This window comes from Coptis chinensis, chromosome 7, assembly GCF_015680905.1.
Source record: "Coptis chinensis isolate HL-2020 chromosome 7, ASM1568090v1, whole genome shotgun sequence".
Classification (NCBI taxonomy): Eukaryota; Viridiplantae; Streptophyta; class Magnoliopsida; order Ranunculales; family Ranunculaceae; genus Coptis; species Coptis chinensis.
This window is the reverse complement of record NC_141462.1, coordinates 43,994,194-44,020,524: the sequence shown is the minus strand read 5'-3', so window position 1 is coordinate 44,020,524 and position 26,331 is coordinate 43,994,194. Positions and strand designations below refer to the sequence as shown.

Sequence of the window (26,331 nt, the reverse complement as noted above, 5' to 3'; positions counted from 1 at the left end):
TATGGGTGACATATTAGAAGTGAGTTTATATTATCCTAAATTTTTAAAATTAAAGTGGTTATACAAAGAGCAAGTCTTATGTTAATTGTCATTATATATGGAGATTAATTTTTGAATCTTTTCACCGTTTAAAATAATTAGTAATAATAATAATAGCAATGAGCGTCGAGTATTTGTTCTTAATTGTTTTGTTTCAGTCTAAATGATTTTGATAGATGAATATGAAAAATTATTTTTTGATACGTGCTATATTTGATCCAGTTGCAAGCATGAATTAGGATTCAAGGGTTGTTTTAAATTTAATTTTTCTGATAGCATGACTAAAGTAAATATAAAGTTTTATTGTAGTATCAATGACATGAGTGATTTTTATTTTAAGTGTATCAGGACACTAATTTTCTTTTATGCATGATAATGAAAGACTCCATAATGTTTTATGCAGGGATGAACTTACCTCACATTATTGATTAATTTAAGTAGAATATTATTTTTTCGTAGAGACTGCTACGTGTCAAGAAACTACATGCTAAAAAGATATGATATATTTGTCTTGTGTTTAAGTGATAGTAATAATTTGTTTTAATATAGACAGTTAAACTATAATAGGTTTTGTAATGGCATGAAGATATATATTCGGGTATTATTTAGAAATAATTAATACAAATGTTATCTTGCTTAAGTTTAATCTATGTATATTCTTGGGTATGTTCTAAGTTAATAACAAACGTTATTTGTTCGTATAGCTTTACTTCCGAATCTCGGGACGAGATTCTTTTGAGATGTGTATAGCTGTAACACCCGTATTTAAAATACGTATTTATTTATTTATTTATTTAATTATTTATTTAAAAATCGGCTGGATTGGATTTGGGATACGCGGGCCTGGTTTTTGGGTCCGAGTCTGTTTTGGGCTTGGATTTCAGACCCAAGTATATAAACACATTGTTCTAGAGAATAGGGTTCTTGGAGAATAAAAAAATGATAAAAATGGAAGTTAAAGATCTAAGATGAAAGCTCGCTTGGCTAGGCTTCCGGATAGTCATGTTGACTCTGACTACTAGGAGGAATTTTCTTGTCGAGTTTGCTTCATTAAGGTGATTAGCTATTTTGCTATTTCACCGGATTTATAGTTTTCCGTGTACCCGTGTATTCTGTTAAAAGTTTATGCTCCTGTTTTCGGTTCATTATACTGTTATTATCATTCATCCTATCATCGTTAAAATTGGTTAAACTGTCGAACTACAATACTGTAGGGGTGTCTATTTTTATTTGAACTGTTGAAGCTCAAGAGAGCGTTAATGGCGGCTCCTCTGTCCGTATGAGTTACTGAGATCGGTGGTGGTATGGGAATAGTGGGTCGATGTTTAGTGGAAGTTTGGTCGGTCTTTGTCGCCACTAATGGCGTCGCCAGAGACAATAAAAAGAGAACAAAATCTGCTTTGTTTTGATTTAAATTTTTCTTGTGATGTTTCGATTTGTGGTTGGATTAGGTTGTTGGTGGATGGGATGAGGCTGTCGATTAGGTGCTGGAGAGTGGGGGTAGTGAAGCTTGGAGAACTCGTTAATGGCGCCCCCGCCATCTTGGGTTAGGTTAAATTATAGTTTTGCTGGTTTGGTATTGGTGGGTTGGATAAATTGTTGGTTGTGGATGTTTGATAGAGTGTTTGAGTAGGTGAGGGCGTGCTGGAGACTGGGCTAGCTGTCGAAGCTTGAAACAAGCTTTAATGGCGGCGGTAAGATTTTTAGATCTAGTTTGATGGAGAATCTGGATTGAAGGATTTCGGATTTTTTGTTTTATTAAAGTTAGTGGGTTTTTCACAGGGATTAAAACCGCCTGGTTAAAAATGGGTGGTGTGTGGAGGAGTGGTGGCCGGATTTTGGTGGCTGGTGGAGCTGCTGGAGGAAAGAGATGACAACTTGGGCCGATTTCATTCATGTCTGGGCCTATATTTAAGGGAAGCACTTGGAAGTTTAACATATCCATATCCAATAAGTAATTCATATCCATATCTATTAACTAATACATATCTATATCTATTAACTAATACATATCCATATCCATATCCAATAACTAATACATATCAATTAACTAATCCATTGTTTTTAGAATTTGTTTTTTTTTCCCATGCATACATTTGAAATAATGAAATAATGCGTAGCTTTTTGTTTTTGTTTTAGCATAACACATGAAAGGACAATTTTAATTTATATTAAATTAGAGAGCAGCCAAATTCAGGGTTAGTTTGGTAAGAAGGCAAGTAATTATTTTTCAAATAGGGACTATTTTAAAACTTTTACATAATTTTTAAAATTAAATTGATATATGGCTCACTATGAGCATCTTGGGAGAAACGGATATTAATATAGGTAGGATGTTGTGATGAAAGGGCGCAAAGTATGTTATTGCTTGAAGCTAGACCCGGGCCGAGATCTCGCTGGCTGTCATTTTGCTTTCAGTTTTGTGGATAACGACATATGGTAGATCCAACAAAGTTCCCTTGTAGTTGTAACCATGGACCAAAATATCGCCGATATATCCGATATATCGCCGATATATATCGGTATTTTGGTACACCGATATCGATATTTCCGACATATATCCACCGAATATAGAACTCTTTTTTTTCCGATATATATCGGAATTTCCGATATGAAACTTTATATCGCCGATATAATCGATATATATCGGTTGACTTTTTGACCATTTTAAAATATAAATCCGATATTTCCAATATATTTCCGATATATATCCGATATTTCCGATATTATATTTCCGATATATCCGATATTTTCGATATTTTAAATAGTTTGGATTGGTTACCAAAAAAATGGATATATCCGAAATATCCGATATATCCGATATATATCGGTTTTTGGGTACACCGATATATTCATCGATATCGATATTTTGGGCCTTGGTTGTAACCAATTTGCCATTATGTCTCACCTACACGGTCTGCAGTCACTCTGCACTCCACACAGTACACTCAAGATTGTAATCAGTGTCTACGTGCGCAAGTTAAACGTCGAATACTATGATTCAGTTGTGGAAATGTAATTTTTAAGGCCAAGTCCGATAGTGCAACGTCCCACCAAATATGAGTGAGGAAAATTGAGATCTAATGGTGCGTCATCTATTATTCTGCCAACACTATTACTATTATTTTATCTATTTATATAGCAAATTTTAGCGAGCTAGTGAATAATCTGCACGCTAGCGGCTAGAACCAAATAGTGAAAAACTCTAACTACACACCTCAAATAGTGGCCGGCAAAAATTTGGTTTAACATTTTCACACGGCACTCACAATAGCGGCTAGAACCAAAATTGACCATATTTGATTTTGAAAGTAATTTGTTTAGCTAATTATTTTTCTATCCATCTTTTTATTTTTTTATTTTTTATTTTTATTTTTTCAATAATAAATGAGAGAATTGGGAGAAATGGTAAAATAGGAAGTGGGTTAAAAATAGAATTCTACACGCATTTGTAAGTGGCAGATACCAAAAACAAATTTTTTTCTCACCCACCATTACCGGTGGCGGCTAGCATGGGCTGATTTTTTTTGGGTTTATCGGCTACACGCCTAGGCCACTAGCGGGTACAAAAACAACCGTTAAGTCCGTGAACACTATCCAGCTAAATTTATAAACTGTGCTATTGTGGTTTGGCATGATGGGCGCCACCAAAACCATTGGACTAAGCCTAAGGGCAGGAGCGCATGACACAATCGATGTTGCATCAACTGGGTCTATCACTCTATATATATTATCAGTGGCTACTCAGTAAAATAAGACTACGACCAGGACAAAACAGGAAAAAAGAACAAAGTGGATCTGAAGAAGGAAAGTATCTAGTAAGCCGGCAAGACCAAGTAAAACCCAAAAAAAGAAAGTTAAAGTAAACGCCATTAAACACTTGGCAACTGGCAACTCATAATTGGAAAAGGAGCAGCTTATTAAGTCAACTCTTTAAGAATCCAGCAAAGAGATGGGAAGAGTTTTCTTCTTTGCCAAGTTATGATTTCTTTCTTTGTCTGGGAATGCATTGATCCATCTTTCTGTCTACACCTTCTTTCTCTTTCTCTCTCCTCTATTTCTCAGAATATGTATCACTAAAGTTAACAGATATTACTTCTCTGATACTCTCAATGATTCTCCTGTCAAGTTACTATCATTCATTCCTGAAAACTTAGTCACATCCCCGTTTCTCATTAAGTCTATCTCACAACAGAACTAGAAGAAAAATATTCTACTGAAAGTACGTGAAGTTGTGTAATGGACTAATGGGGTTTAATAATTTATACAATATTGATCTTTGTGCCTCCTAAAAATTATTCCATATTTTTTCATGAATATTTATTTTAAAATCCTTATTCATTTTTTTCTTCATTGGGTATCTAACAAAATTTTGAGTTATTAAGTCTTATAAGAGGAGTGAGTGAGTTTGTGAAAGAAAGAGAGGTAGAGACTGAATCTTGTGTGGTATTCATCCAGTTGACTGAGCTACAGCAGTGCTTGTAAGTGGCTTCAATATAATTCTCTCTCAATACTTATATTAGGACTTGCAATTTTGTATTTGTTTTTGGTCAACTTTGAGTTGTCATATAATTGTAACATGTTGACATGTTGTTGATATATCTTTGCTGTAATTTTATTATCTAGGCAATCTTTGTTCAGATATATACATGGTTTAAGTATTTGAAATACAAAATGCAATTTACTTTTTCATTGTGATATTTAATCTCTTGATTTTACTGATTATATGCTTCATTGGATCCATTTCAAGAGACCCCTTTCTCTCTAACCCTTTGGAATTTAAATCCACATCCGGAGAAAAAAGTTATTCTAGGATATGTGCCTTTTGATCACATGTTTTTGAGCCAAAGGAAGGGAACCTTAAGAGTATCATCTTCAAGTTGGTAGTTTAAATTTGTTGACATGCTTCCTGATGAAAAGTGTATTTGAAGCATCTTATAATTCGTTTTGTTGACTTGCGGTGATCCATGCCATAATATTTATGTATCTTTTTTCTTTTTTTTTTTTATTATTGTTATAGCAGTTCGAAGCTACTGACTAGTGACTGAAGCTGCGGTGCAGTGGAACCTTTTTCGATTCCAAATGGCTTATGGTAACTCGAAATCCGTAAGGTTTGTCCTTCTTTTCCCTTGAAGTTTTTGATCCACTAAATTGCTTTTCACTAGTCCAATATATACAATAATTTATGTAGATTTACTTATCTGTCATGATCAGTCAGTAATTTGGTCTATTGTCAATCTGAGGAGTGAAGGAATTTCTGCAGTATTATCTCTCGGCTATGTTTCTGAAATCTATGTGATATTTTCCTGGAATTTTTCAGATTTCATGACGATCTTGAAGATGTGAAGTTCACCTCTGGAAATGGAGATAGTATGATCAAACTTACATATAAGATTGATGGTACACAAATATCTGAGCCAAGCTCTTGGAAAGCAGGGAAGGGTGGGGAGAAAATGACGAATAAATCTTTGAAAGCTAAAGTATTGTCCAGAGTCTTTTCTGAGGACTATGGAAGAAGAAAGAAGAGGATATTTGATCCTCGTGGACCTATTATACGTCGATGGAACAAAATTTTCTTAGTTGCTTCTTTAATTTCTCTCTTCGTGGACCCTATATTTTTTTACTTACCGGGAGTCCAGGAGGAGACTTGCATAGATATAGGAATGCTCCTTGAAACACTACTTACGATTATACGGTCGATGGCAGATGTGTTCTATGTCATTCAAATATTTTTTCGGTTGCGAACAGCTTATGTTGCTCCTTCCTCTCGTGTATTTGGGAGAGGGGAGCTCGTTATAGATCCCTCAAAGATTGCTTCAAAATACCTACGGAAGTGGTTCTTGCTTGACCTTGTTGCAGCACTACCCCTTCCACAGGTATCATACCAACTCTCTGTTTCTTCCCTATGTTTCAAATTAGGAACAAAGAGAACTCTAGTCTTTCATGATCTATCACAATGCCAATAATATACCTGATATACCTGAGACTTGTTTGAATCGTCAAGTTGTTTCAGTAATCAAGACTCGTTGAAATGAGATTACCATTTATCTCTATGTAATTTTATCTGCCAGGCATTGACTTCACCGATTTATCATATAGTTCTTTTGATTCTGAGATTGCCTCTTCTACATACTGCAGGTGATAATTTGGGGTGTAATTCCCAATCTTCTGGGTTTGACATTGACCAATACCAAAAATGCTTTGCGTTTCAGCCTCATTTTGCAATATATCCCAAGGCTCTACCTCATTTTTCCACTCTCATCTCAAATTGTCAAGGCTGCAGGAGTTGTAACTGAGACAGCATGGGCAGGAGCTGCATATAATCTGATGCTCTACATCTTGGCAAGCCATGTATGTGAACGTGTGCTTTCTTTTTTCTGTTCTATTTGGCACTCATATTTTTAATTAACATTATATACACAATCTAGTATATAAGCTCCAAAGTCCAAACAACAGGTTCCATCATCCCATGACTAATTTTTCATTATTATTTTACTTACATATTGTAACTCATTTACATATATTCTGAACCCCTTTTTAAATAGGTACTTGGATCCTGTTGGTATCTCTTTTCTATTGAGAGACAGGAAGCATGTTGGAGAAAGGTTTGCAGTTTTGACAGTGCAACTTGCCGCAATAGATTTTTTGACTGCGCTGAGATAGCTGATCCAAGTAGGGGTGCCTGGTACGCTGCAAGCAACATCACGAACCTCTGTGACCCAAGTAATGGATTCTTTCAGTTCGGAATATATGCTGATGCAGTCAGTTACAGGGTTACATCCACCACGTTCATTAATAAGTACTTCTATTGTCTTTGGTGGGGAATGAGGAATCTGAGGTAGTGATCTCTAGCTCCTAGCCTCCTACTACATTTAACCCAGATGAAGTCCTAGTCATTTATTAATCCATGCATGTTGTTTGCACCCTGTTCATGCAGCTCGTTGGGACAAAATCTCTTGACCAGCACTTTCGTTGGAGAAATATGCTTTGCCATCTTAATCGCAATTCTTGGTTTGGTGCTCTTTGCCCTGCTCATCGGGAATATGCAAGTAAGTCTTTTGGTGATTCAGATGATGTCTTATTGAGACCTCAAAGTCACAGAAAGGCAAAGCACCTTCTGAGTCCTTCATTACTTTTTAATATTTTTACTTATCCTCAGTGCAAGAATTGAATTGATTATGTCGATCTGCCATAATACTTGTCTACATCCCGGATTTCTCTTCCTATATGAAGCACGTTTCTCATTCTATTACATATATGTTGACTTCCACGGTTCCACCACTTCAATATAGTCAAGTAGTGGCTTAGACCTTCCTCACTTATAACATGGAATATTTACCATTCAGAATGAGCAAATTCTGAAAGTTGCCTTGTGAGTTATGAGCATAGGTGTCTTGGAATCCTTTGGAGACTTGGAGCCAACGAAATTAAGTTAACTTCTTTGAAATCCATTGGTCCTTTATTTTTATTTTTATGTACGTTACGTCCCAACTGTTTTTAACCTTTAATATTTCGAAGATGGCCTCATCAGTTTCTTAATATTAGTCCTTGAGTCCTATACTTAAGTGTGATGGATTCATGAATGGACAAAATATTAAATTAGTTGCAAGTTATTCATCATAACACTTCTAATACCCAACTTTTCCTGAACAGACTTACCTTCAGTCTACTACTGTCAGACTGGAAGAGTGGCGAATAAAAAGAACAGATACAGAACAATGGATGCACCACAGGCAGCTACCACAGGAACTGAGACAGTGCGTACGACGGTATGATCAGTATAAATGGCTGGCTACCCGAGGTGTAGATGAGGAATCTCTTCTCAAAGGCCTCCCAATGGACCTTCAAAGAGACATCAAACGTCACCTGTGTCTTGATCTAGTTCGGCGAGTAAGGCTTCTAAATACTAATATTCACATGTATAGTGCTACTCTAGTGCAGGGACCCCGAGAAGCATGCACCAAAACACATTACATATTGATACATTATTTTGGTGTTAATTATGTGGCTTTTAATTAAACTATAAAACAAGCAAGTTTTAGTAGATGAACTTTTCCAAGGAATTGTCAAGTCAGTAAGGTACTGAGGTACGATATCCAACTGGGGACAAACATAAATAAATGTGCTCATTACCAGTTTACATAGTAGATTTGGAAGACACCAAAGTTCACCTTGAAGTAGAATATGCTTGGTAACCTTCAGGCAGGACAGAACTAGCTTGGACACTGTCTGGCGTTTGTCACCTTCCTACATCTCAGTTTGTGTTTTTTTATTAAGATTTATATTTGTCAATGTAATTATAGTTGAATGAGGCACTTCTGATACTGTTTTCTTTCTTTATGATTTAAAATACAGGTCCCTATCTTCGATCAGATGGACGAACGAATGCTAGATGCCATATGCGAGAGGCTCAAACCGGCTTTATGCACTGAGGGCACATGCCTAGTGCGTGAGGGTGACCCAGTTAATGAGATGTTCTTCATAATTCGAGGTCACCTTGATTCCTACACTACTAATGGGGGTCGTAGAGGGTTCTTCAATTCATGCCGTATTGGTCCAGGTGATTTTTGTGGAGAGGAACTACTGACATGGGCGCTAGACCTACATCCAGGTGTTATACTTCCATCATCTACTCGTACGGTCAAGGCAATCTCCGAAGTAGAAGCTTTTGCTCTCATTGCAGAGGATATAAAGTTTGTAGCATCTCAATTTCGCAGGCTTCATAGTAAGCAACTTAGACACAAATTTCGGTTCTACTCACACCAATGGCGCACATGGGCAGCATGTTTCATACAAGCAGCATGGCGTCGTTTAAAGAGAAAGAAGGATGCTGCCAAGCTCAGGGCTAGGGAGAGCCCAATGCCTAAGTCACCTGAGTCAGCATTTAATTCAGCTGATATGACAGTGCCTCCAACAGGGTCGGTCTTAGCTGTTTTTGCAGCAAAGCTAGCAGCTAACACTAGAAGAGGCGGAGGCAAATTAAGTGTGTCAGATTCTGGTGTCGGTAGCTCATTACAAAAGCCCTCTGAACCTGACTTCGAGGAGTAAGGAATGAGAAAAGGATATTGTTGCTTCCATTTGGCTTCATGTATGATCTCCATACTTCCCATGTCACTGCATATACTTGTTACATTGTAGGTCAGTTTATTCTTCCTTCCCACCTAAGCTAAAGGACTTCAGGACTTCTAGAGTGAACGTTACATTGTCATGTCCTTTGTGGAAGGAGATAGTGAAATTATTTTTTACATGATAATACTTCGAAATTGGCTTGGGACAAATTAGTTTCGGAGGCCCACTACACACAACAAGAGGCACAAACAAGTGATTCCATTTTATAACAAGAAAATGACAACCCACACACACATAGGCACATAGGACTAGGGGTGTCAATGGTCCGGTTCTTAGTGGTGTTGTTTTTTTTTTTATTTCAAAACTTTTATTAAACCAACGGATATTTACAGAGAAAACACTGGAAAAAAGGACAAATCTCCAAAAGGCCAAGTTGAAAACTCCACAGTCTGTTGTCCCTGCCCCCTAAACTTGAGCAGCAGCATGTGAAGCAAGTGTCTGCAGAACCATTTCCTTCTCTATAACACCAACTAAAGTGGACTTCTTCAAAGTGATGCAACAATAACTTGATATGAGTTGTGATTCTGGACAATAACCAATTGCACTTAAAAGTTTCATCTGTCAAAACCTTAAAAAGCAATTGAGAATCAGTCTCCACTTCTATCTTCGGATATCCCGTTTTTGTTAAAATTTGAAGTCCATAAAATAGAGCAAGGAATTTTGCTTCATTGTTGGTTGCATAAAAAATAGGAGTAGCTGCTCCCATTATTTACCTTCCAAATCCCTTAAAATACAGCCCCATATCCCTCGGATTTCCAAGAGAAGCACCATCAGTGTTGAGTTTCACGTATCCTTCCTTAGGTGGAAACCATTTAACATAAACCAGAAATTTGTCTCTGTGAATTCCCTGTGACTTGACTTCCTGAACCAGCTGCATATTTTTTGAAGCTCTGTTGATGTATCGAACTGGATCTAGGCGTTTTCCTTTAAACCTTGTGTCATTTCCACAGAACCCCAACAAAGTAGCAAAACTGAACATCACCATCTTGCATTGTCCTGATATCTCTTGTTAAACTCACTAACTGTTCCTTAAAGCTGACACCATTTGTATTCCCTTGATCAATAACTCCACTTAAATTTGTTCCACACCAAATAGCTCTAAAGAAAGAACATTCAAAAAATACATGGGTTTGTGTTTTTGGGAAGCTCTCACAAAGGGTGCATTCAGGTTGGACTTGAAAATGATGAGATGCCAATAAATCCACAATTGGGACGACACCTTGCAAGCATTGTCATATGAAAAATCTTTGTTTAAACGAGACTTTCATCTTCCAAACATATTTGTAAATATAGTTATCATGAACCACTGTAGTTGTATCATTAATCAACCGAATGCAGCCATTATATGCAGACTTCACAGAATATTCTCCAGATTCCGCCCATTTCCAAACCAAAGTATCCTCATCATTTGGTGTAATAGGAATTGAAACAATTCTTTCAATATATTCCAAAGGCCAAAATTCATTTAGCCTATTCCAATCCCAACTATTGGTATCCATGTCAATGAAATCAGAAACAAGCTCGAATGGACAGTCAGGTGGTTTTCCAGTAAGTACCTAGAGATCCTCAGAATGAGGAATCCATTTGTCTTCCCATGCTCTAATAGAAGTACCTAGCTTTCCCCAAATTCCAAAGAGATCCAGCATTGATAATCCTTCATGTTTCGCAAATCCTCCATTTTGCCTTCTTTGCAAGTAAAACATAATTTTGTAATTGAAGATCCTTTATACCCAATCCTCCATTTTGCTTCGAAGTGCATGCTAATCACAATGGAAAATAATGAAGCTTCTTGGTTGAAGGTGTATGTCCCCATAGGAAAGATCTTCTGATAATATCCATTCTATCAACTATATGTGCATGCAAAATAGACATGACATGGAATGAGTTGGTAACGAAGATAAAACTACATTGACCAAAGTGAGCCGACCTGCCTTAGATAAACAATTGGCTTTCCACCCTGCAAGCTTCCTTTGAAATCTCTCAAGTATAGGACTGAACTTCTGAACTCTACCCTTGCCAGTTAGAGTAGGTACACCCAAATATGTTGGCATTACAGAAGTAGAAGGCATACTGAAACATCTCTGCAGAAAGTACACAAACCTCCGATATAGTTTTGGATGATGGATGATTTGAGACTTGGTTTTGTTAATAGTCTGGCCTGACACTCTGCAATACTCCTTTAATAGCCTGTTCAATTGATACTGCTCATCAAATCCACACTTACCCAACACTAAAAGATCATCCGCGTACATTAAATGAGACATTGGCTTACAATTTCTCCCCAATTTGCACCCATGAATGAGTCCATCTTTGTGAAGTTTCAAGAAATTCAATGATAAAAGCTCTGAACACAATATGAAAAGATAGGGAGAAAGGGGATCTCCCTGTCTTAATCCTCTCGAAGGTTTAAAGAAACCATGTGCAACACCGTTTTGTAGCATAGAATAAGATACACTCTGGACACAGAACATTATATTATTGATCCAATCTACAGGAAAATCAAACTTGGTAAGCATCAATCGTAGAAAACTCCACTCAATTTTATCATAAGCTTTTTGCATATCAATCTTTAGAGCGAAAAACTTTGCTTTCCTATTTCCATGTCCTCTGATCTTGTGATAGAATTTATTGGCAAGCAAAACATTGTCATGAATACTTCTTTTGGGTAAGAAGGCAATTTGAAATGGACCAACAAGTCGCTGAATGATAGGCCTAAATCTGTTTACAATAATCTTCGAGATAATTTTGTAAACCACATTAGTTAAACTGATTGGTCTAAAATGCTCTAGTAGAGATGGATTGATGATTTTTGGAATTAAGGCAATGAAAGAATGATTGAGCTGGAGTGAAAATGAGCCATGAAGGAAAAAATACTTTACTTCCTCACATACTTGATCACCCACCAAATGCCAAAAATGCTGAAAAAAGAATGCCTAATAACCATCTGGTCCTGGAGACTTAAATAGCTTCATATGTTTAAGAGAAGCCACAATTTCCTCATTATCAACTCCTCTTAGCAAATTTATTTTTCCCCCCTCATCAAGACATGGCGATTCAACATTGAAAATCTGTGACATAAGATCATGTTCCGGAGTAGACATAGTGTCCTCACAAAATTCCATGAGCCAATCACCAATCTGTCTCCTTTCAGTTAGAATTCCACCATTTTGATCTCTGATTGAATGTATAAAATTTCTTTCCCTTATGCAGCTCACCATAGTGTGAAAAAATCGAGTGTTTTGCTCCCCAAATTGGAACCAATCTAAACAAGATTTCTACCCCCAATGATTTGCTTGCTGCACAAGGATATCATTATGTTCCACTATCAACTCATTTTCTTCCAGAAATAACTCCTCTGTATTATTTGCATTCTCTATTAAACTTTGAGTCTCAACCAATTTCTGTTTGACCACATTCAACTTCTGCTCAACCTCACCAAACACATGTTTATTCCACCATCTTAATTTTTTTTGGCATTTGTGAAGCTTCTTACATAAAACAAAAGAAGGAGAACCATCACACTCATGTTGAAAAGCATATGTTATTTGCTCCTGACATCCTCCATGTTGCGTCCACATTACTTCAAACTTGAAAGGCCGTCTTACATTTACCCTGTCTTGCATCAATTTTAAAATCAAGAATTTGTGATCTGAACTTGTGGCTAGCTCATGCAATACTCTACAAGTTGTGAATCTTGAACTCCAAGCTTCATTTGCCATCATTCTATCAATTCTTTCCCATATTCTGTTGCGACCATTCTGTCTATTAGTCTAGGTGTAAATGCTACCAACAAAACCCAAATCCAACAACTCACAATCATCAATCATATCTAAGAACCAAGAACCATTTAATTTTACGGTTTCGATTTGGTTTTGGTTCTGGTTCTCCACGGTTCTTAAAATTGTGGAACCTTACCCATAACCATTGGTTCCTAGCGGGTATTTCCAGTTCCGGTTCTTCATTTCGGTTCTTAAGAGATTCACTATTTATACACATTTTTTATTGGTCTTATTAAAAAATGTGTACTAAAAACACAAAAATATTGCACGAACAAGTCGCTTTTTAAATATTGATATAAGTAATTATGTCATTCAATAATAAAATTAAGTAAAACTATATATTTAAAGTTGTAAGCTATATTTTTATATTATTTATAATATTAAATACCATGAAAACTACATACTACACTAAAAAATAGAATTTGGTAATATATAAATGAAGGTTTTGAGTTTTTATGTACTTTATTTAGATATTTTTTATGTTAAAAGTACGATAACATTCAGTTTCAGTTTGGTTCTGATTATAGTCTAGTTCTTTTGTTTAGAAAGCCATTTGGATTATAGTCTAGTTCTTTTGTTTAGAAAGCCATTTGGTTTCGGTTTGGTCTGGTTTTTTTAGTACCTATTTTTAAATGGTTCTTAAAATTAGAAACCGTAACCATGATTTTTTCTGCCCGGTTCTGGTTAAATGGGTACCCATTGACACCCTTACATACCACATAATGAGATCTACAAGATGATTTTTTCTGATCGGAGTTGACACAAAAATGAGATCTACGATCCTAGAGATGAGATCTACAAGATGGGATAAGTTGATTGAAGTTTACAGAAAAGCAACCGTTTCTAACAACACAAATAGAAAGTCTGAAGTGAACAAGATTGTTCTTTCTCTGCAGATGATGACCTCTGTGGTAGATATCAAAAGAATGATAGCAACCAAGACTGGCAGAGGAATCAAACCTTCATTTGAGACAATTGTAGTCGGTGACTAAATCTGGGAAGTCTTTGAAACCCACTTTCTGGTTAACTTTTGTATCCACCATTTGTCATTAACACAGATTTCAGTGCAATTTGTTTCCTTTCTTCCATTACCTTTGTCTGTCAGTGATGTGTTCTCTACATGCTTCTTTCTTCTCTCTTCCAATCTGAATCTCTGGCTCTTAATGATCAAAATGTCTCACCTTTTCTGTTTCTGTATCTTTTCCTATAAATTAACAACTACTTTCTCTTTTATTTGGGCACAGTTTCACTCAAGTGTAAGAGCAAAGGATCTAAATAAAAGTAGATTTTTGGTAGATTCAGGGACATCTCTCTGCAGATATTCACAGTCCTGACAACCTATACACCTACCAAAAAATTATCACCATAGCCAAGCAGCTGCTAGAAAACTCTTCGTCCAAGAAATTCTTCCAACTCTCTCTCTCTAATCTGATGACACATCTAACCAAAAAACTACCAATACCACTCATCCCCCCATCATTATTCATCTAAAAACACCACAAAAACAACACCATATTCCTCTATGTATAGCCCAACAACCACATCAGTTCAATCTCACAGGATCCAAATATATAACACACTTTCTAGCACAAGCTCATCTCACAGGATCCAAAGAAGAACTCCTTATTATGGAAATCCCCAGGATTCTACTTCTACAAACTAGTGCTCACTGGAACTCATCACTTATTGGGAAGATATTCACTGAAACAAAACTTGACTCAAATGAAGTTATGAGAGCTATCAGGGGAAAGTGGAATCTCAAACAACGACTGTATATTCTCACTGCTGAAGGTGGTCGATTCATTCTCAGTTTTGAAAATGAAATTAATAAGGAATTTTTTTTGAAAAATGAACCATGGCAAATAATGGGCTATCTCCTAGTTTTGAAGGAATTCAATCCAGAAATCAAACCAAATCAGGTAATTTTTAAGACATCTCTCTTCTGGATCAACTTCACCAGTCTTCAACTCGAACACCAATCACCATCGGTGATCAAACATATAGCTACTGCTGCTGGTATTGTTAACGAAATTGATCCACCTGATACCACCCCAAAGGATGCAACTGGATACAGAGTAAGGGTAGAAGTTGATCTTTACAAACCCATGCGTCAAGGAACCATGAATGAAACACTTTACATGGGCCCAACATGGGTTGATTTTGTCTACACGGGAATTCCTTATCACTCATGCAAAATATGTCACCACTTCACCCATGACACAAACAACTGTGACGGAGTACCACCCACAGTTAATGAGCTTCTAATGATAACACCAATCTCGTCAGTAGTAGTTGAACCAATCCACTTTCAAGCACGATCAACACCAAAAATCAGTAGATCTGCTCATTTAGAAACAAGTGGTACCGCAATAGCTGATTCAGATGCTCTACATCACCAAAACTTGCTCAACGGAATAGTGGTTCACTTACCACCTAAAGCACATGCAACACCAAGAGTTGAACACGTTACCACTATTGATAACATGGCAATGGCGCTTACAAGAAACGCTACTTTGGATCAGATCACAACACACACAAACCCACATGTATGACAAGACAATACAATTCCCACTCCCAACCTTGTTGGTATGGATATCTCTTTTGATCTACAACTACCAAAGCCCAATAAAGTCTTCAAACCAAAGCCCATCCGAAGGAAATATTGGAAAAACCAATCCACACCCATACTGATCGGTAGGGGTGTCCACGGTTCGGTTCGGACCGGTTCTAGATAAAAATAGAGACCGAACCAATCTATTCGATTCTTAAAATTCAAAATCGAAGCCGAGCCAATGTACCACAAAAACCGGATGCAAACTGAACTATAAATTCGGTTCGGATCGGTTCCAAAACCGGTATTGGCCCCTTTTCATATGAAAATTTATTAACTGTCTTGAGGACAATCAGGTCATATACTCAATACATCTATGCAAGCCTACCCATTTATATAGATTCAGATGTATTACCATTTCTATGTGTAGTCAATGTGGGACTATTTAGTATTTCCTTGTTTAACAACTTAACTGCTTAAGACAAGACTTTGGTGTTTGTACTGGTACTGTGACAATGGAGTACAACTCAATAATTCACATATGTGAAATAAGTTATAAGTTTGTTTAGGTGAATGCCAACACCATTGTTATCTACTTATATCTTGTCAACGTACTTAGCCAACACAATTTAGATGGGAGTGGGTTGTTGCAAGTGGGGAGCTGGAGAAGTGATATGTTGAACAAAACAATGTTTGATTGGTTTAATGGATTAAAGAAAACCCAAAGTCTATAGTTCATATATTATTCTTGAATCAAGATTTATGGTTTATAGCAAACTATGCTAACAAACAACTTTAAGTTAGAAACATAATAGATATGGTTTCACTGGGTTTGGTTGAGTCACCAATATTTTGCAGCTACCACATAAGTTGTTCTTGTTTTGAGTCTTTGTTTCATTGGATTTGTTACTGCTCTTCTAGTTTTTTCCTTTTGGTAAGCTTTATCGCTATTCGCTACCGATCAGCTGCCCCGTGATTTTGTTCCGTTGTTGCTAAATTGGCATTGAATTGAATGACGGGGGTGATGGATTTTTTTGATATGTAGACTGTTTGTATTACCTAGATTTACACCCTCTAAACTCACTTATATTACCTCTTCTTTCTCTCTTTTTCTCTTCTCTGGTTTTTTCCTCCTCCTTTTTCTACCTCTAACTTATCTTTATATCTTTCCCCTTTCTTTTGGTTCGTTGATCTCCCTTTCATCCAGCGTTCCCTGCCTCTCCACGTGTCGCCTTGGTGTCGTCTGCCTTTAGGGTTCCGCGGACCTGATATACTGCAGCATGTTCTCTCTTCACTATTCCGCATCTGGCCCACCTGCCATAAGTAACCTCTCATGTCACGAATATGACCACTACAAATGCCCTCTCTCGGTCCCATTGATGGTCAATGGATAGGCAATGGGACCGAGAACTAACTTTCCCCCGTTCCTTTTATCTTTTCACGGTATATCCCTCTTCTTTTACGCTGTCACTTTATTATTGGAACTCACTTTCTTTTTCTTGGCACGTGTCATATTTTTATTGCCACGTGGGAAGGGCGCACGCGCAGCAGAGCCTGGCTCTTCAAATTTCGTGACACCACGCATCACATTCCCCTTTGTCTCTTTCTCGATAAATTACCCTTTTACCCCTGTTGCTTCGAATCCTACTCAAATTCCTCTCTTCCTTCAAAACCCCTCAGTTCCCTTTCACTCTTCACCTTCTCTCATCTTCAACTTCCCCTCTATTTTTCTTCACTTTGGTGGGATCTTTCCAGCGTCGTTCGAGTTCTATTTTGAGTTACTCCCTGTTGCCCTTTGCTGCTTTGCACCTTAGGTTTGTTCTCCTCCCTCTTTTCTTCCCACCATTTTGTTTGCTATATTCATTTCGTCACTTTTCGGTACTGTTCCACACTCTTTCCCCTTTCGTTGCTTTTACTCCCCTCTTTTAGGTCAGTTTTCCCCTCTTTATTGTTGATTATACTATGTCAGAATCGGAATCAGCGAATACCTCTGCCACCAGATCCAACGGATCTGAGTCTTCTATACCAAGATCTAGTAGTCACACTGTTGATAGATTTGAGTCCCCAGCTTCAGGCTTTGCCACCCCTACTGCTGTACCCTCTACTTTAGGGAGGAAGGCAACTCTTCCTCCCTCCCCGCATCGTATTACCGTAGACCTAACTTAGATGTAGTTAAATCCGCTTATGGCATTCTGGGAGATGTGGTCTTAGAGCACGTGCCTGGCATCACCCACTTTCCTCACTTGGTAGAACCGTGGCCAGGTTGTCTAGTCGCTACCATAGGCCAAATAGCGGCTAGCTTACATTTTCCCTTAACTTAACTCTGCTGGACGTCGAGGTATGCTACCATTTCAACATTCTGCCATGTCAAGGCATAGGTAACTTCTGGCGTGTCATGTATGCCGCTAACCATTACAACGAAACCGATTCTCCTAAAATCCAACTCCGTGACATAATTGCTCATTATTATATAAAGAATAGCACCAAGTTTGGGAGTGTAGGGTATCAATCCCACTGTACTCGTCCGTGGAAGAAGTCTTTTGTCATCCGCCTCACAACTTCCGACAAGGTGTGGCATTATTACCCATTGTATGTGTCTAGGAGTTTTATTTCCATGGACCTTCCTTCAAAAGTTTCTCTGAGGCACCTCAATTTCCTTAAAAGTGGTAAGTAAAACCTTTTGATTCGCAGGGCTTCTATCTAACTTTATTTGTAACTTGTCTTTCTTTCTGTGACCTAGGCTGGAGATCTTATTCGCGATCTCAACTTTATGCCAGCATTTCCTCAGAGATCTTCCAACGGCTCCATGATTTGGGGAGTGCCCAGTGTGAGGTTCTCGGCATAGACCCCGATAAAGGCAACCTTCTTTTACTTGACCTTTCTCTAAAAGACGTCGGTAAATACCAAGGCCCACTCTATCGCCTGCCACCCCCCAAAGAAAGAAAACCAAAATCCTCCCCCCTCTAAAAAGGAAAATGTAAGGCCCACAAGTTATTCATATATACCACCAAGATTTATCACTCCCAAGCCATTGCCCAACGAGCCACAGCCGCCCAATCTCACACTACTACTCCTGACCCTGCCCCTTCTTCATATTCCTCTTTGGCTGACTGGGAAGACAATTTTGCCAACCCTGCTTCTCCTTCACCTCCCACTGCCATGGACGTCAATAAACTCAAACTCTAGGACAACGACTCAGATGGTGATGAGCCCATCGAAGTTGCAACCAAAATCCCACTAGCAAAAAAGGCTAGGACCGCGGCTCATGCCCCCTCTGAAACTCGTGTGAAGCTAGCGTGGTCCTTGGCTCCACCACGCCGCCCTGGGAAGGACCCCGTCTCGTCTGGCCCCCTTTCTTCTGGTCTGGCTGAAGTCTGACATCCACAATTCAAGGTTAGAGATCGCAATTTAACTACCCACGATTCAGCCTTGGACAATCCAGCTATTGCCACGTCCTTGTTCTTCAGCTTTCATCTCCCCAGGGACCAAGCATATGGCGACTCTGGCTCATTCGATTCCCATAGAGCTTCCATCTACACCGGCTGGGAAAGGGTTCGTTCTCCGTCTCTCTTCTCTCTTCCTTCTTTTATAACTCTTGCTAACAAGTGTTTCTATTCAGCGGAGTCTTGACATTGGCTATGTGGTGCGCGGACTGGCCAACACTCTAAAGACCCTAGATGTTGTGGAGCAGGAGATTCATGGTCCTAATGGCTGGAAAGGCAAGTATGAAAGGTTGGAAAAGGAAAGGGACGATGTTCGCATTGTGGCTTTCAAGATCCAAAAGGAAATCCAGCGGGCTAAGGACAAACACCACGACTACGTAGCTGGGGGGGGGGGGGTCGCCTTGGAAAGCCAAAAGGAGGCGGAGAAACTTGCCTATCAGGCTAGCTTGGACAAGGCTTTGAAGGAAGCCGCAGATTGTTTTCGAAGCTTGGCTGCGAAGAAGATTGCCCGCGAACTTAAGCAACAACTTGAAGATCTTAGTGCGGTTGGCCGTCTACTCCCCGTTCTACCTCCAGTTCCTGATACTCCAACTTTATCAACTCAATCTGTCATCCCTGAGGTTACTACGCCTGTGATGCCTCTAGCTACTCTCAGCACGGACACCTCCCCTATTGAGGTGGCCGATGATCATACCACAACTGTGGATGTGGATGAGGTCCCCCCTCAGGAGGATGCGACCGAGGGACAGAAGTGAACCTTTGTATCTTTGTATCTTTCTTTCTTTGTATCTTCATACACTTCGAATGCTTGTACATTTGCGTGTTTGTATTTATATCTTTCAGCCTGGATTTCTAGGTGTTCCCAACAGGTCATTAATTAAGCTCGTTTTCCACCTCAATTTTTGTTTCAATTCCCAGCATGTCATAATGTGAGATCTCAAGTGGTATTAGCTCTATACCCTAACTATGAAGCCTGATGGGGGCAGCTAAATTAGCCCCAAAGTTTGATTCGATCATCTAGTCCGCAAATGGCTCATCCCCCCCCCCGTCCTTTGTCAGTTGTGAAGCCTGGTGTGGTCAACTCAATTTGCCCCCCAATTTGATTCGGACATCTAGTCTGTGAATGGCTCATCCCCCCCCCGCTGTCTTTGGTCAGTTGTGAAGCCTGATGGGGGGCAACTCAATTTGCCCCCAAGTTTAATTCGAACATCTAGTCTGCGAATGGCTCATCCCCCCCCCCCCCGGCTATCTTTTGTCAATTGTGAAACGTGGTGGGGGCAGTTCCATTTGCCCCCCAGTTTGATTCGAACTTGTAGTCCAAGAATGGCTCATTCCCCACTCACTGTCTTTGGTCAGCTGTGAAGCCTGATTGGGGGGCAACTCAATTTTCCCCCAAGTTTGATTTAGACATCTAGTCCACAAAGGCCTCATCCCCCTGCTGTCTTCGGTCAGCTGTGAAGCTTGGTAGGGGTAGCTCAATTTGCCCCCAAGTTTGATTCGAATATCTAGTCCGCGAAGGGTTCATCCCCCCCACTGTCTTTGGTCAGCTGTGAAGCCTGGTGGGGGAAGCTCAATTTGCCCCCAAGTTTAATTCGGACATCTAGTCCGCGAAGGGCTCATCCCCCCCACTATCTTTGGTCAGCTGTGATGCCTGGTGGGGGCATGATAAGATCCCAAAATTGTAGTTTTAACCCTTTTAACAATATCGCTTTTGACCAATTATGTGATTAATAAGTAAGAGTTAGTATTGTTATCGTGTTCTTATGTATTTCAGGCATTGGAATCAAATATGTGTAGAAATGCGCCCCTTTTGCGAGATAAAGGAGCAAAGGTTGGTTGCTAAGAAGTTCTATAATAAAAAGCCAAGATTCAAGGAGAAAAAGCCTTTTTAATGCCCGGTCAAAGCTGAAAAGTCAAAGTCAACGCGAGCAGAAACAACGCACAAATGTCAACAGAACTTTCGAAGGCCGTATTTTTAGACTCATACCTCATAATTGAGCCTACCTTATGTCAAAATGACTGTCTTGGAAAGAACTTTCCAATGGTCTAAGACTTGACCCAATCAGAGGAGAAAAAGTGGACGAAAAAGGCTGTTAAAGTCATTTCCAGCTGAAAAGCCTTTGTGGACTGAAGTATTGAGGTTTTGGGCTCGATTTTTTGGCCCAAAACATGGCTCCTCAGTCCATGCACAAATTTTTAGATCTTGTCTCCTCCATATGAGAGACAAAGACTTAGCTCTTAAGAGATATAGTTTTTACTTAGCAATTAGGCAATAACCTAGTTCTAGATCAGAAAATTAGTTTTAATCTTAGTTTTTGTACTTAGTGAATGAGTTTTTAGTGAGTGAATGATCAAAATACTTAGTTTCAATTCATTAAATTAGTTTTTATAGATGAATCTAATTAGTTGTCAATTTTATTAGTTGTTAGAACAAGTTTTGAATTTTAGAATAAAATACTTAGTTTATATTTCAATATTTAATTTCGAATTCAATTCTTCATTCATAGATTTAGTTGATTTAAATTGATAATTAGTATTCATAATTTTAGTTCTAAATTAGTTTTAAGTTTAGTTTTAATCCATTTTGAATCTTATACTATTGTTAAATTAGATTTATAAAGTTAAGTAGTTATTCAATAATGACTTGTTTTGATTGTTCTTGCTTTAGAAATGATAGTTTAATGATTCAAGGCTAAAACCTCCATTAGAGGGGTTTGAGGAAGCTTTGATGAAACTTGATTGTTGTTAGTGTAGAATTGTTTGTAATAATCTATTCCATTCTAGAAAGCAATTAGTTCACCATGAGAATGAGTTTGATTGCTTCACATGCTAGTTGTTAACTGGTAGAGATTACCATAAACAATTAGGGATTAGAAATACCCAATTGCTATGCAAAAGCAGTGCAATTCGTATTGCGATAATTCTTCGCTAGTTGATTAAGTCGAATTAAGGTGGAATCAAATCCCAATAATTCCTCCTCATATTGTCAATTTAGTATTTCCGTAGTTTGAATTATCGTATCTTGATTAGTTGAATTACCATCGTAGTATAATTTCCATTATTACTCTCATTGACTTTGATAGACTGATTATCGTAGTTAACTTGAATTCTAAAGAACTAGGAGTGGAGCAAATTCTCTACTCCAAATATTGCATTGATAACGAGAGTATAAAACTTTGATATATAGAATAGGAATTAGCTTTAGTTTTACTTATGTTTGAATACTGTTTCGACCCCCACCTACGTGGCGAACGTCCATTGGTAGGAATCTCCACTTTATTCGTTTAATCGACAGGGCTAAAGCCCAATTCACAATATCATGGATCAATATACAGGCCCATTAACTCATGTGTCTAAGGCTGAACCTTAGCCACATGGCTTGCCACGAATGTACGTTGATTTATGTCCAGATTCGTTTCTTATCAAAGAGATAATTATCAGTTGAGATTTATATTCTATCACAATTACTCAAGCTACAAGAATACTTGAGCTACAAGGATTCTCTACTCTACCTATATAAATGTCAAACTATTTTTCATAAAGAACTACGTTCTTGAGACTTGATCCCACTAATAATTTGGGTACGTAGGCAACCGCAAGGTACAGTCTCATCATTCCCCCGATCACCATCATTTTTCTAATTACTTTTCTACGTTCTTCGTCTTTTTCATCAACACTTGGTGTTTTGATCATATTTGGTCGAAACATAATTGGCGTCGTCTACGGTTCTTATGCAAAACCGACGATTATGTTCTACAAAAGTTATGATGAATACTCAACGAGCCTAAGTTCTCGATGCACTTATTGACGATCATCGCGAATGTGTGGTTCCAGGTTAACCTGGCGGTATCGAACTACTCCCTCCTATTCCTTTTCAACATCCGATTGCATACGACCCGGCTACCGTTCCACCGATGCGCCAAATTATTCAGCACGAAGTTATTGCCTCTGACGATTCTTCGTCATCTGTTGCGGATAATGTCCGTCATATGTCTCGAGGCATTCTTGTATTGAAAATATTACACTGGCCTTGTTTCATGCTGTCAGACGTCTTACGCTTATTTCAAAGAAGGAATAGTCAAAGTATATACTTGTCGAATATCCGCTGCGCAAGTTTTTTCGCAACGTCTACGGATCGAGTTGCAGAATGGAAAAGTTACCTTGGCATTTACAACATTGTCTCTGACACTCATACAATTAAACAGAGACAAACTTTGGTTTCGCTAATGACTGATTTTCTTATTGATGATATTCCTATGTTGAAAGCATTACTCGATGAGAAAAACGTCGATCTCTAATTGTCATTACCTCCCGGGGGCGATGACTTGAAATATTTATCGGATATATCAGCTAATTGCTAGATTTACACCAATAGTTCGCATAATAAGTCCGCCTCTGGTCTTGTTTGTGTCATCTTGAAGCTGAATGAAGACATAATTAAGAGGTCTCTACATTAGGGGATTTGACGCGTCAAATAATATGGCCGAGTCTGAAACTGTCATTTGTGGTATACGCACAATTCTTCAGCTAGGGGCGACTAAGTTACGATTAATTATTCTAAGTTAGTCGTTAGCCAATTTGAATGATAATATGCGGCTCGCAATGATAAAATGGACGTTTATTTAGACTTCGTTCAACGAATTGCACGAAATTTTACATTTATCATTACTGTACAGTATCCGCATTATGATGTAAGGCATCCTGATTCTATCGCATACTTATCCGTAGAAAATCAAGTCGTCACTGTTATGACAACACTGGATTAACCACTTCTGCTGTAAGATGATTCCAACGAGCTTGGCAATCGAATGTCTCGGTATCGGCGATGATGATCATGTAGGCGACGATGCTCGAGAATTTCGATGACTAAAAACTCTATCACAGCAGCACAAGTCTCAATCCTATCCTTCGTTGTTTGGGCAGAACGAACAATTTACTAGGCCTCGAAGAAATTCATTCAGGACTATGTGAACACCACTCCCGGGGGCGAAGTCTCGCTCACATAGCAATGACCCAATGGTATTGGTGGCCATACATGCCAAAGGATGTTAAGCGTTTGTCCGAGAAGTGTGTGCCTTGTCAAACACATGATATATGATATGGGTCAACTTCCCGCGACGAAGCGTCATCCAATCCATAAACCTTGGTCATTTGCGAAATGGGGCCTTGACATTGTTGGTTTATTTCCGACAGCCCCTGACAGTGTTCGTTTTTGGCTCGTCGCAACAAATTATTTTACTAAATGAGCGGACAAAATAAACAAGTTGAACGAAAAACCGGACAATTTTTTTTTTAATGGTATCATTTTGTTTCCATCGCAACATTATTATCGCTACAACAAAATCTGGCGAAATTACCACGTTTAATTTAATTTAAACGATTTTAGCAGCTTTAGTTGAACATCTTTTACAAAATCGCTTAATTACCACGTTACTTATCGCTTTGAACAAAATATATCGTTAAATTAAATATGGCGCCGTTTAATTTCGTCGGTCTAAGATTGAACGCTTTTAACTTTCGCTTAGTCGTTACTATCACTACAACAAAATCGGGCGAAATTACCACGCGTTTAATTTCGTGGGTCTAAGATGAACGCTTTTCGCCGGCAGTCGTTACTATCACTCTGACAAAATCTGAAGAAATTACCATGTTTAATTTCGTCAGTCTAAGTTGAATATTTTTACGCTCGCTTAGTCGTTGTTATCGCTACAACAAAATCTGACAAAATTACCGCGTTTAGTTTCGTTAGTCTAAGTTTGAACGCTTTTACGCTTGCTTAGTTCGTTATTTTCGCTATGACAAAATCTGATGAAGTTGCCATCTTTAGCTTCGTCAGTCTAAGTTTGAATGCTTTTACGCTCGCTTAGTTCGTTATTATCGCTACGACAAAATCTGACGAAGTTACCGCGTTTAGCTTCGTCAGTCTAAGTTCGAACGCTTTTATGCTCGCTTAGTCGTTACTATCACTACGACAATATCCAACTAAGTCACCGCGTTTCGTTTTGTCAGGCGAAGTTTGAACGTCTTTTACACTCGCTTAGTCTAATTTTGCCGAGTTAAGTTAGCATTGGGGGTGTTTTTCTCTACATAGGGCGTTTCATTCTATTTTGTTTCATCTACATAACTCAACAACATTGTTAGTTTTCCACAGGCATTGTTCCGATCTTTCTACGAGAAATTTTTTGAGCAAACAATTTCAACAGCTTCATGCCGGTCTTTCAGAGCGAAACTTTTCGAGCAAACAATTTTCGACAGTTTCATTATTTTGTCTAAGGCAACGAGACGATCTTTCTGAGTCAATCTTTCCGACAGCTTCATTGAGCCAATTTTTCTGAGCACAATTTTTCGAGCGAAACTTTCCGAGTGAAACTTTCCGACAGCTTCATTATTTTTTCTAAGGCATTGAGTTGATCTTTCTTGACGAAAATTCTGTCAGCTTCTTTAATTCTTCAACGGCATTAACGGACACCTTTCTGCACGAAACTTTTCTACGTCGACTATTTGTAAATATATTTGGCTTGTAAAACCACCGTTTTTACGTGTGGCGAAACTTCGCATTACGTCAAATGTCAAATTTTCTGAGCGAAAATTATCTTCACCTTCTTTATTTCTTCTAAGGCATTGAGATCATGCGGAGCGAAACTTTTCTTCACGACCGTTTCGTGAATTTCTTTCGCCCGTAGTACCGCATTTTCAACCTGTAGCAAAAAAAAAAAAAAAAATGTATATCTAGCTTTTCTTCAATCTTTCAGACTTAACCAAAATTTTCACAATAACTAACAAAAAACACTACCTATCGAAAATCAATTCCTTCTTCAAACAACTTGTAATAATAAATTAAACCAATCTAATAACTATTCTCACTCGAGTGTTTTTCGCTCATCGTTTTGGTTGCTTGGTGTCCCGATTTCCATACTTTGCTTTAATTAAACTTGTGCACAATTGTTTTCCTTTGCCACAAACTTCTGCTCTTGTCTTTCCATAGTGTGTTGTATGAGTTTGCTCTATCTTCCAGGTTGCAAGGCGATGAGGGCAGTGTTAGCAATTTGGTAGTATTGCCGCCAAGCCTCCTCGACCAAGATCTTGTTGTTCTGTTCATTGCTTCTTTGTTTTTGTTGTTATATGCTTTGCAAGCCCCCATTACCTTTGCTTCTTTTCCTGTAAGTAGTGGATTTGTCCATGGAGTCTATTGAATCATACCTCGAGGATAACAAAGTGTAAGGCGGCTTACAAATTCTGGAATTCGGAAGTTACAACATAACAACAACAGTGTTTGGATTTTTTTTTTTTTTTATTGGCATCCTAATATTGATTAGGACTAATACCTGAGCTTAAAAACCTTAAGATCGAGTGGACACATAGTCTACAAGAAGATCTAAACCACGACAAG

General features: G+C 38.3%; 1 protein-coding gene across 2 annotated transcripts; it reads left to right on the top strand.

Annotated features, from left to right (window-relative positions):
- Positions 1-3,887: 3,887 nt before the first annotated feature.
- LOC147487639 (protein CNGC15b-like) lies at positions 3,888-9,317 on the top strand. Of its 2 annotated transcripts, none has more exons than XM_086571159.1 (8): positions 3,888-4,520; positions 5,060-5,150; positions 5,360-5,915; positions 6,178-6,390; positions 6,585-6,877; positions 6,977-7,088; positions 7,693-7,929; positions 8,395-9,317. In XM_086571159.1, exons 2-8 carry the CDS (start codon positions 5,122-5,124, stop codon positions 9,085-9,087), a joined length of 2,133 nt encoding a protein of 710 aa, XP_086427285.1. In that variant the 5' UTR covers positions 3,888-4,520; positions 5,060-5,121; the 3' UTR covers positions 9,088-9,317. The 2 variants fall into 2 exon arrangements, with proteins under 2 accessions (XP_086427285.1, XP_086427286.1); XM_086571160.1 differs by having other exon boundaries at positions 4,314-4,520; positions 5,063-5,150.
- The last annotated feature ends 17,014 nt before the right edge of the window (positions 9,318-26,331 follow it).

Coding starts and splice junctions, on each gene's coding strand:
- LOC147487639 (XM_086571159.1), top strand. CDS start 5,122: ATGGCTTATGGTAACTCGAAATCCGTAAG. Junction 6,878..6,976: donor TGGGGAATGAGGAATCTGAG/GTAGTGATCTCT, acceptor CTGTTCATGCAG/CTCGTTGGGACAAAATCTCT. Junction 7,089..7,692: donor TGCTCATCGGGAATATGCAA/GTAAGTCTTTTG, acceptor TTTCCTGAACAG/ACTTACCTTCAGTCTACTAC.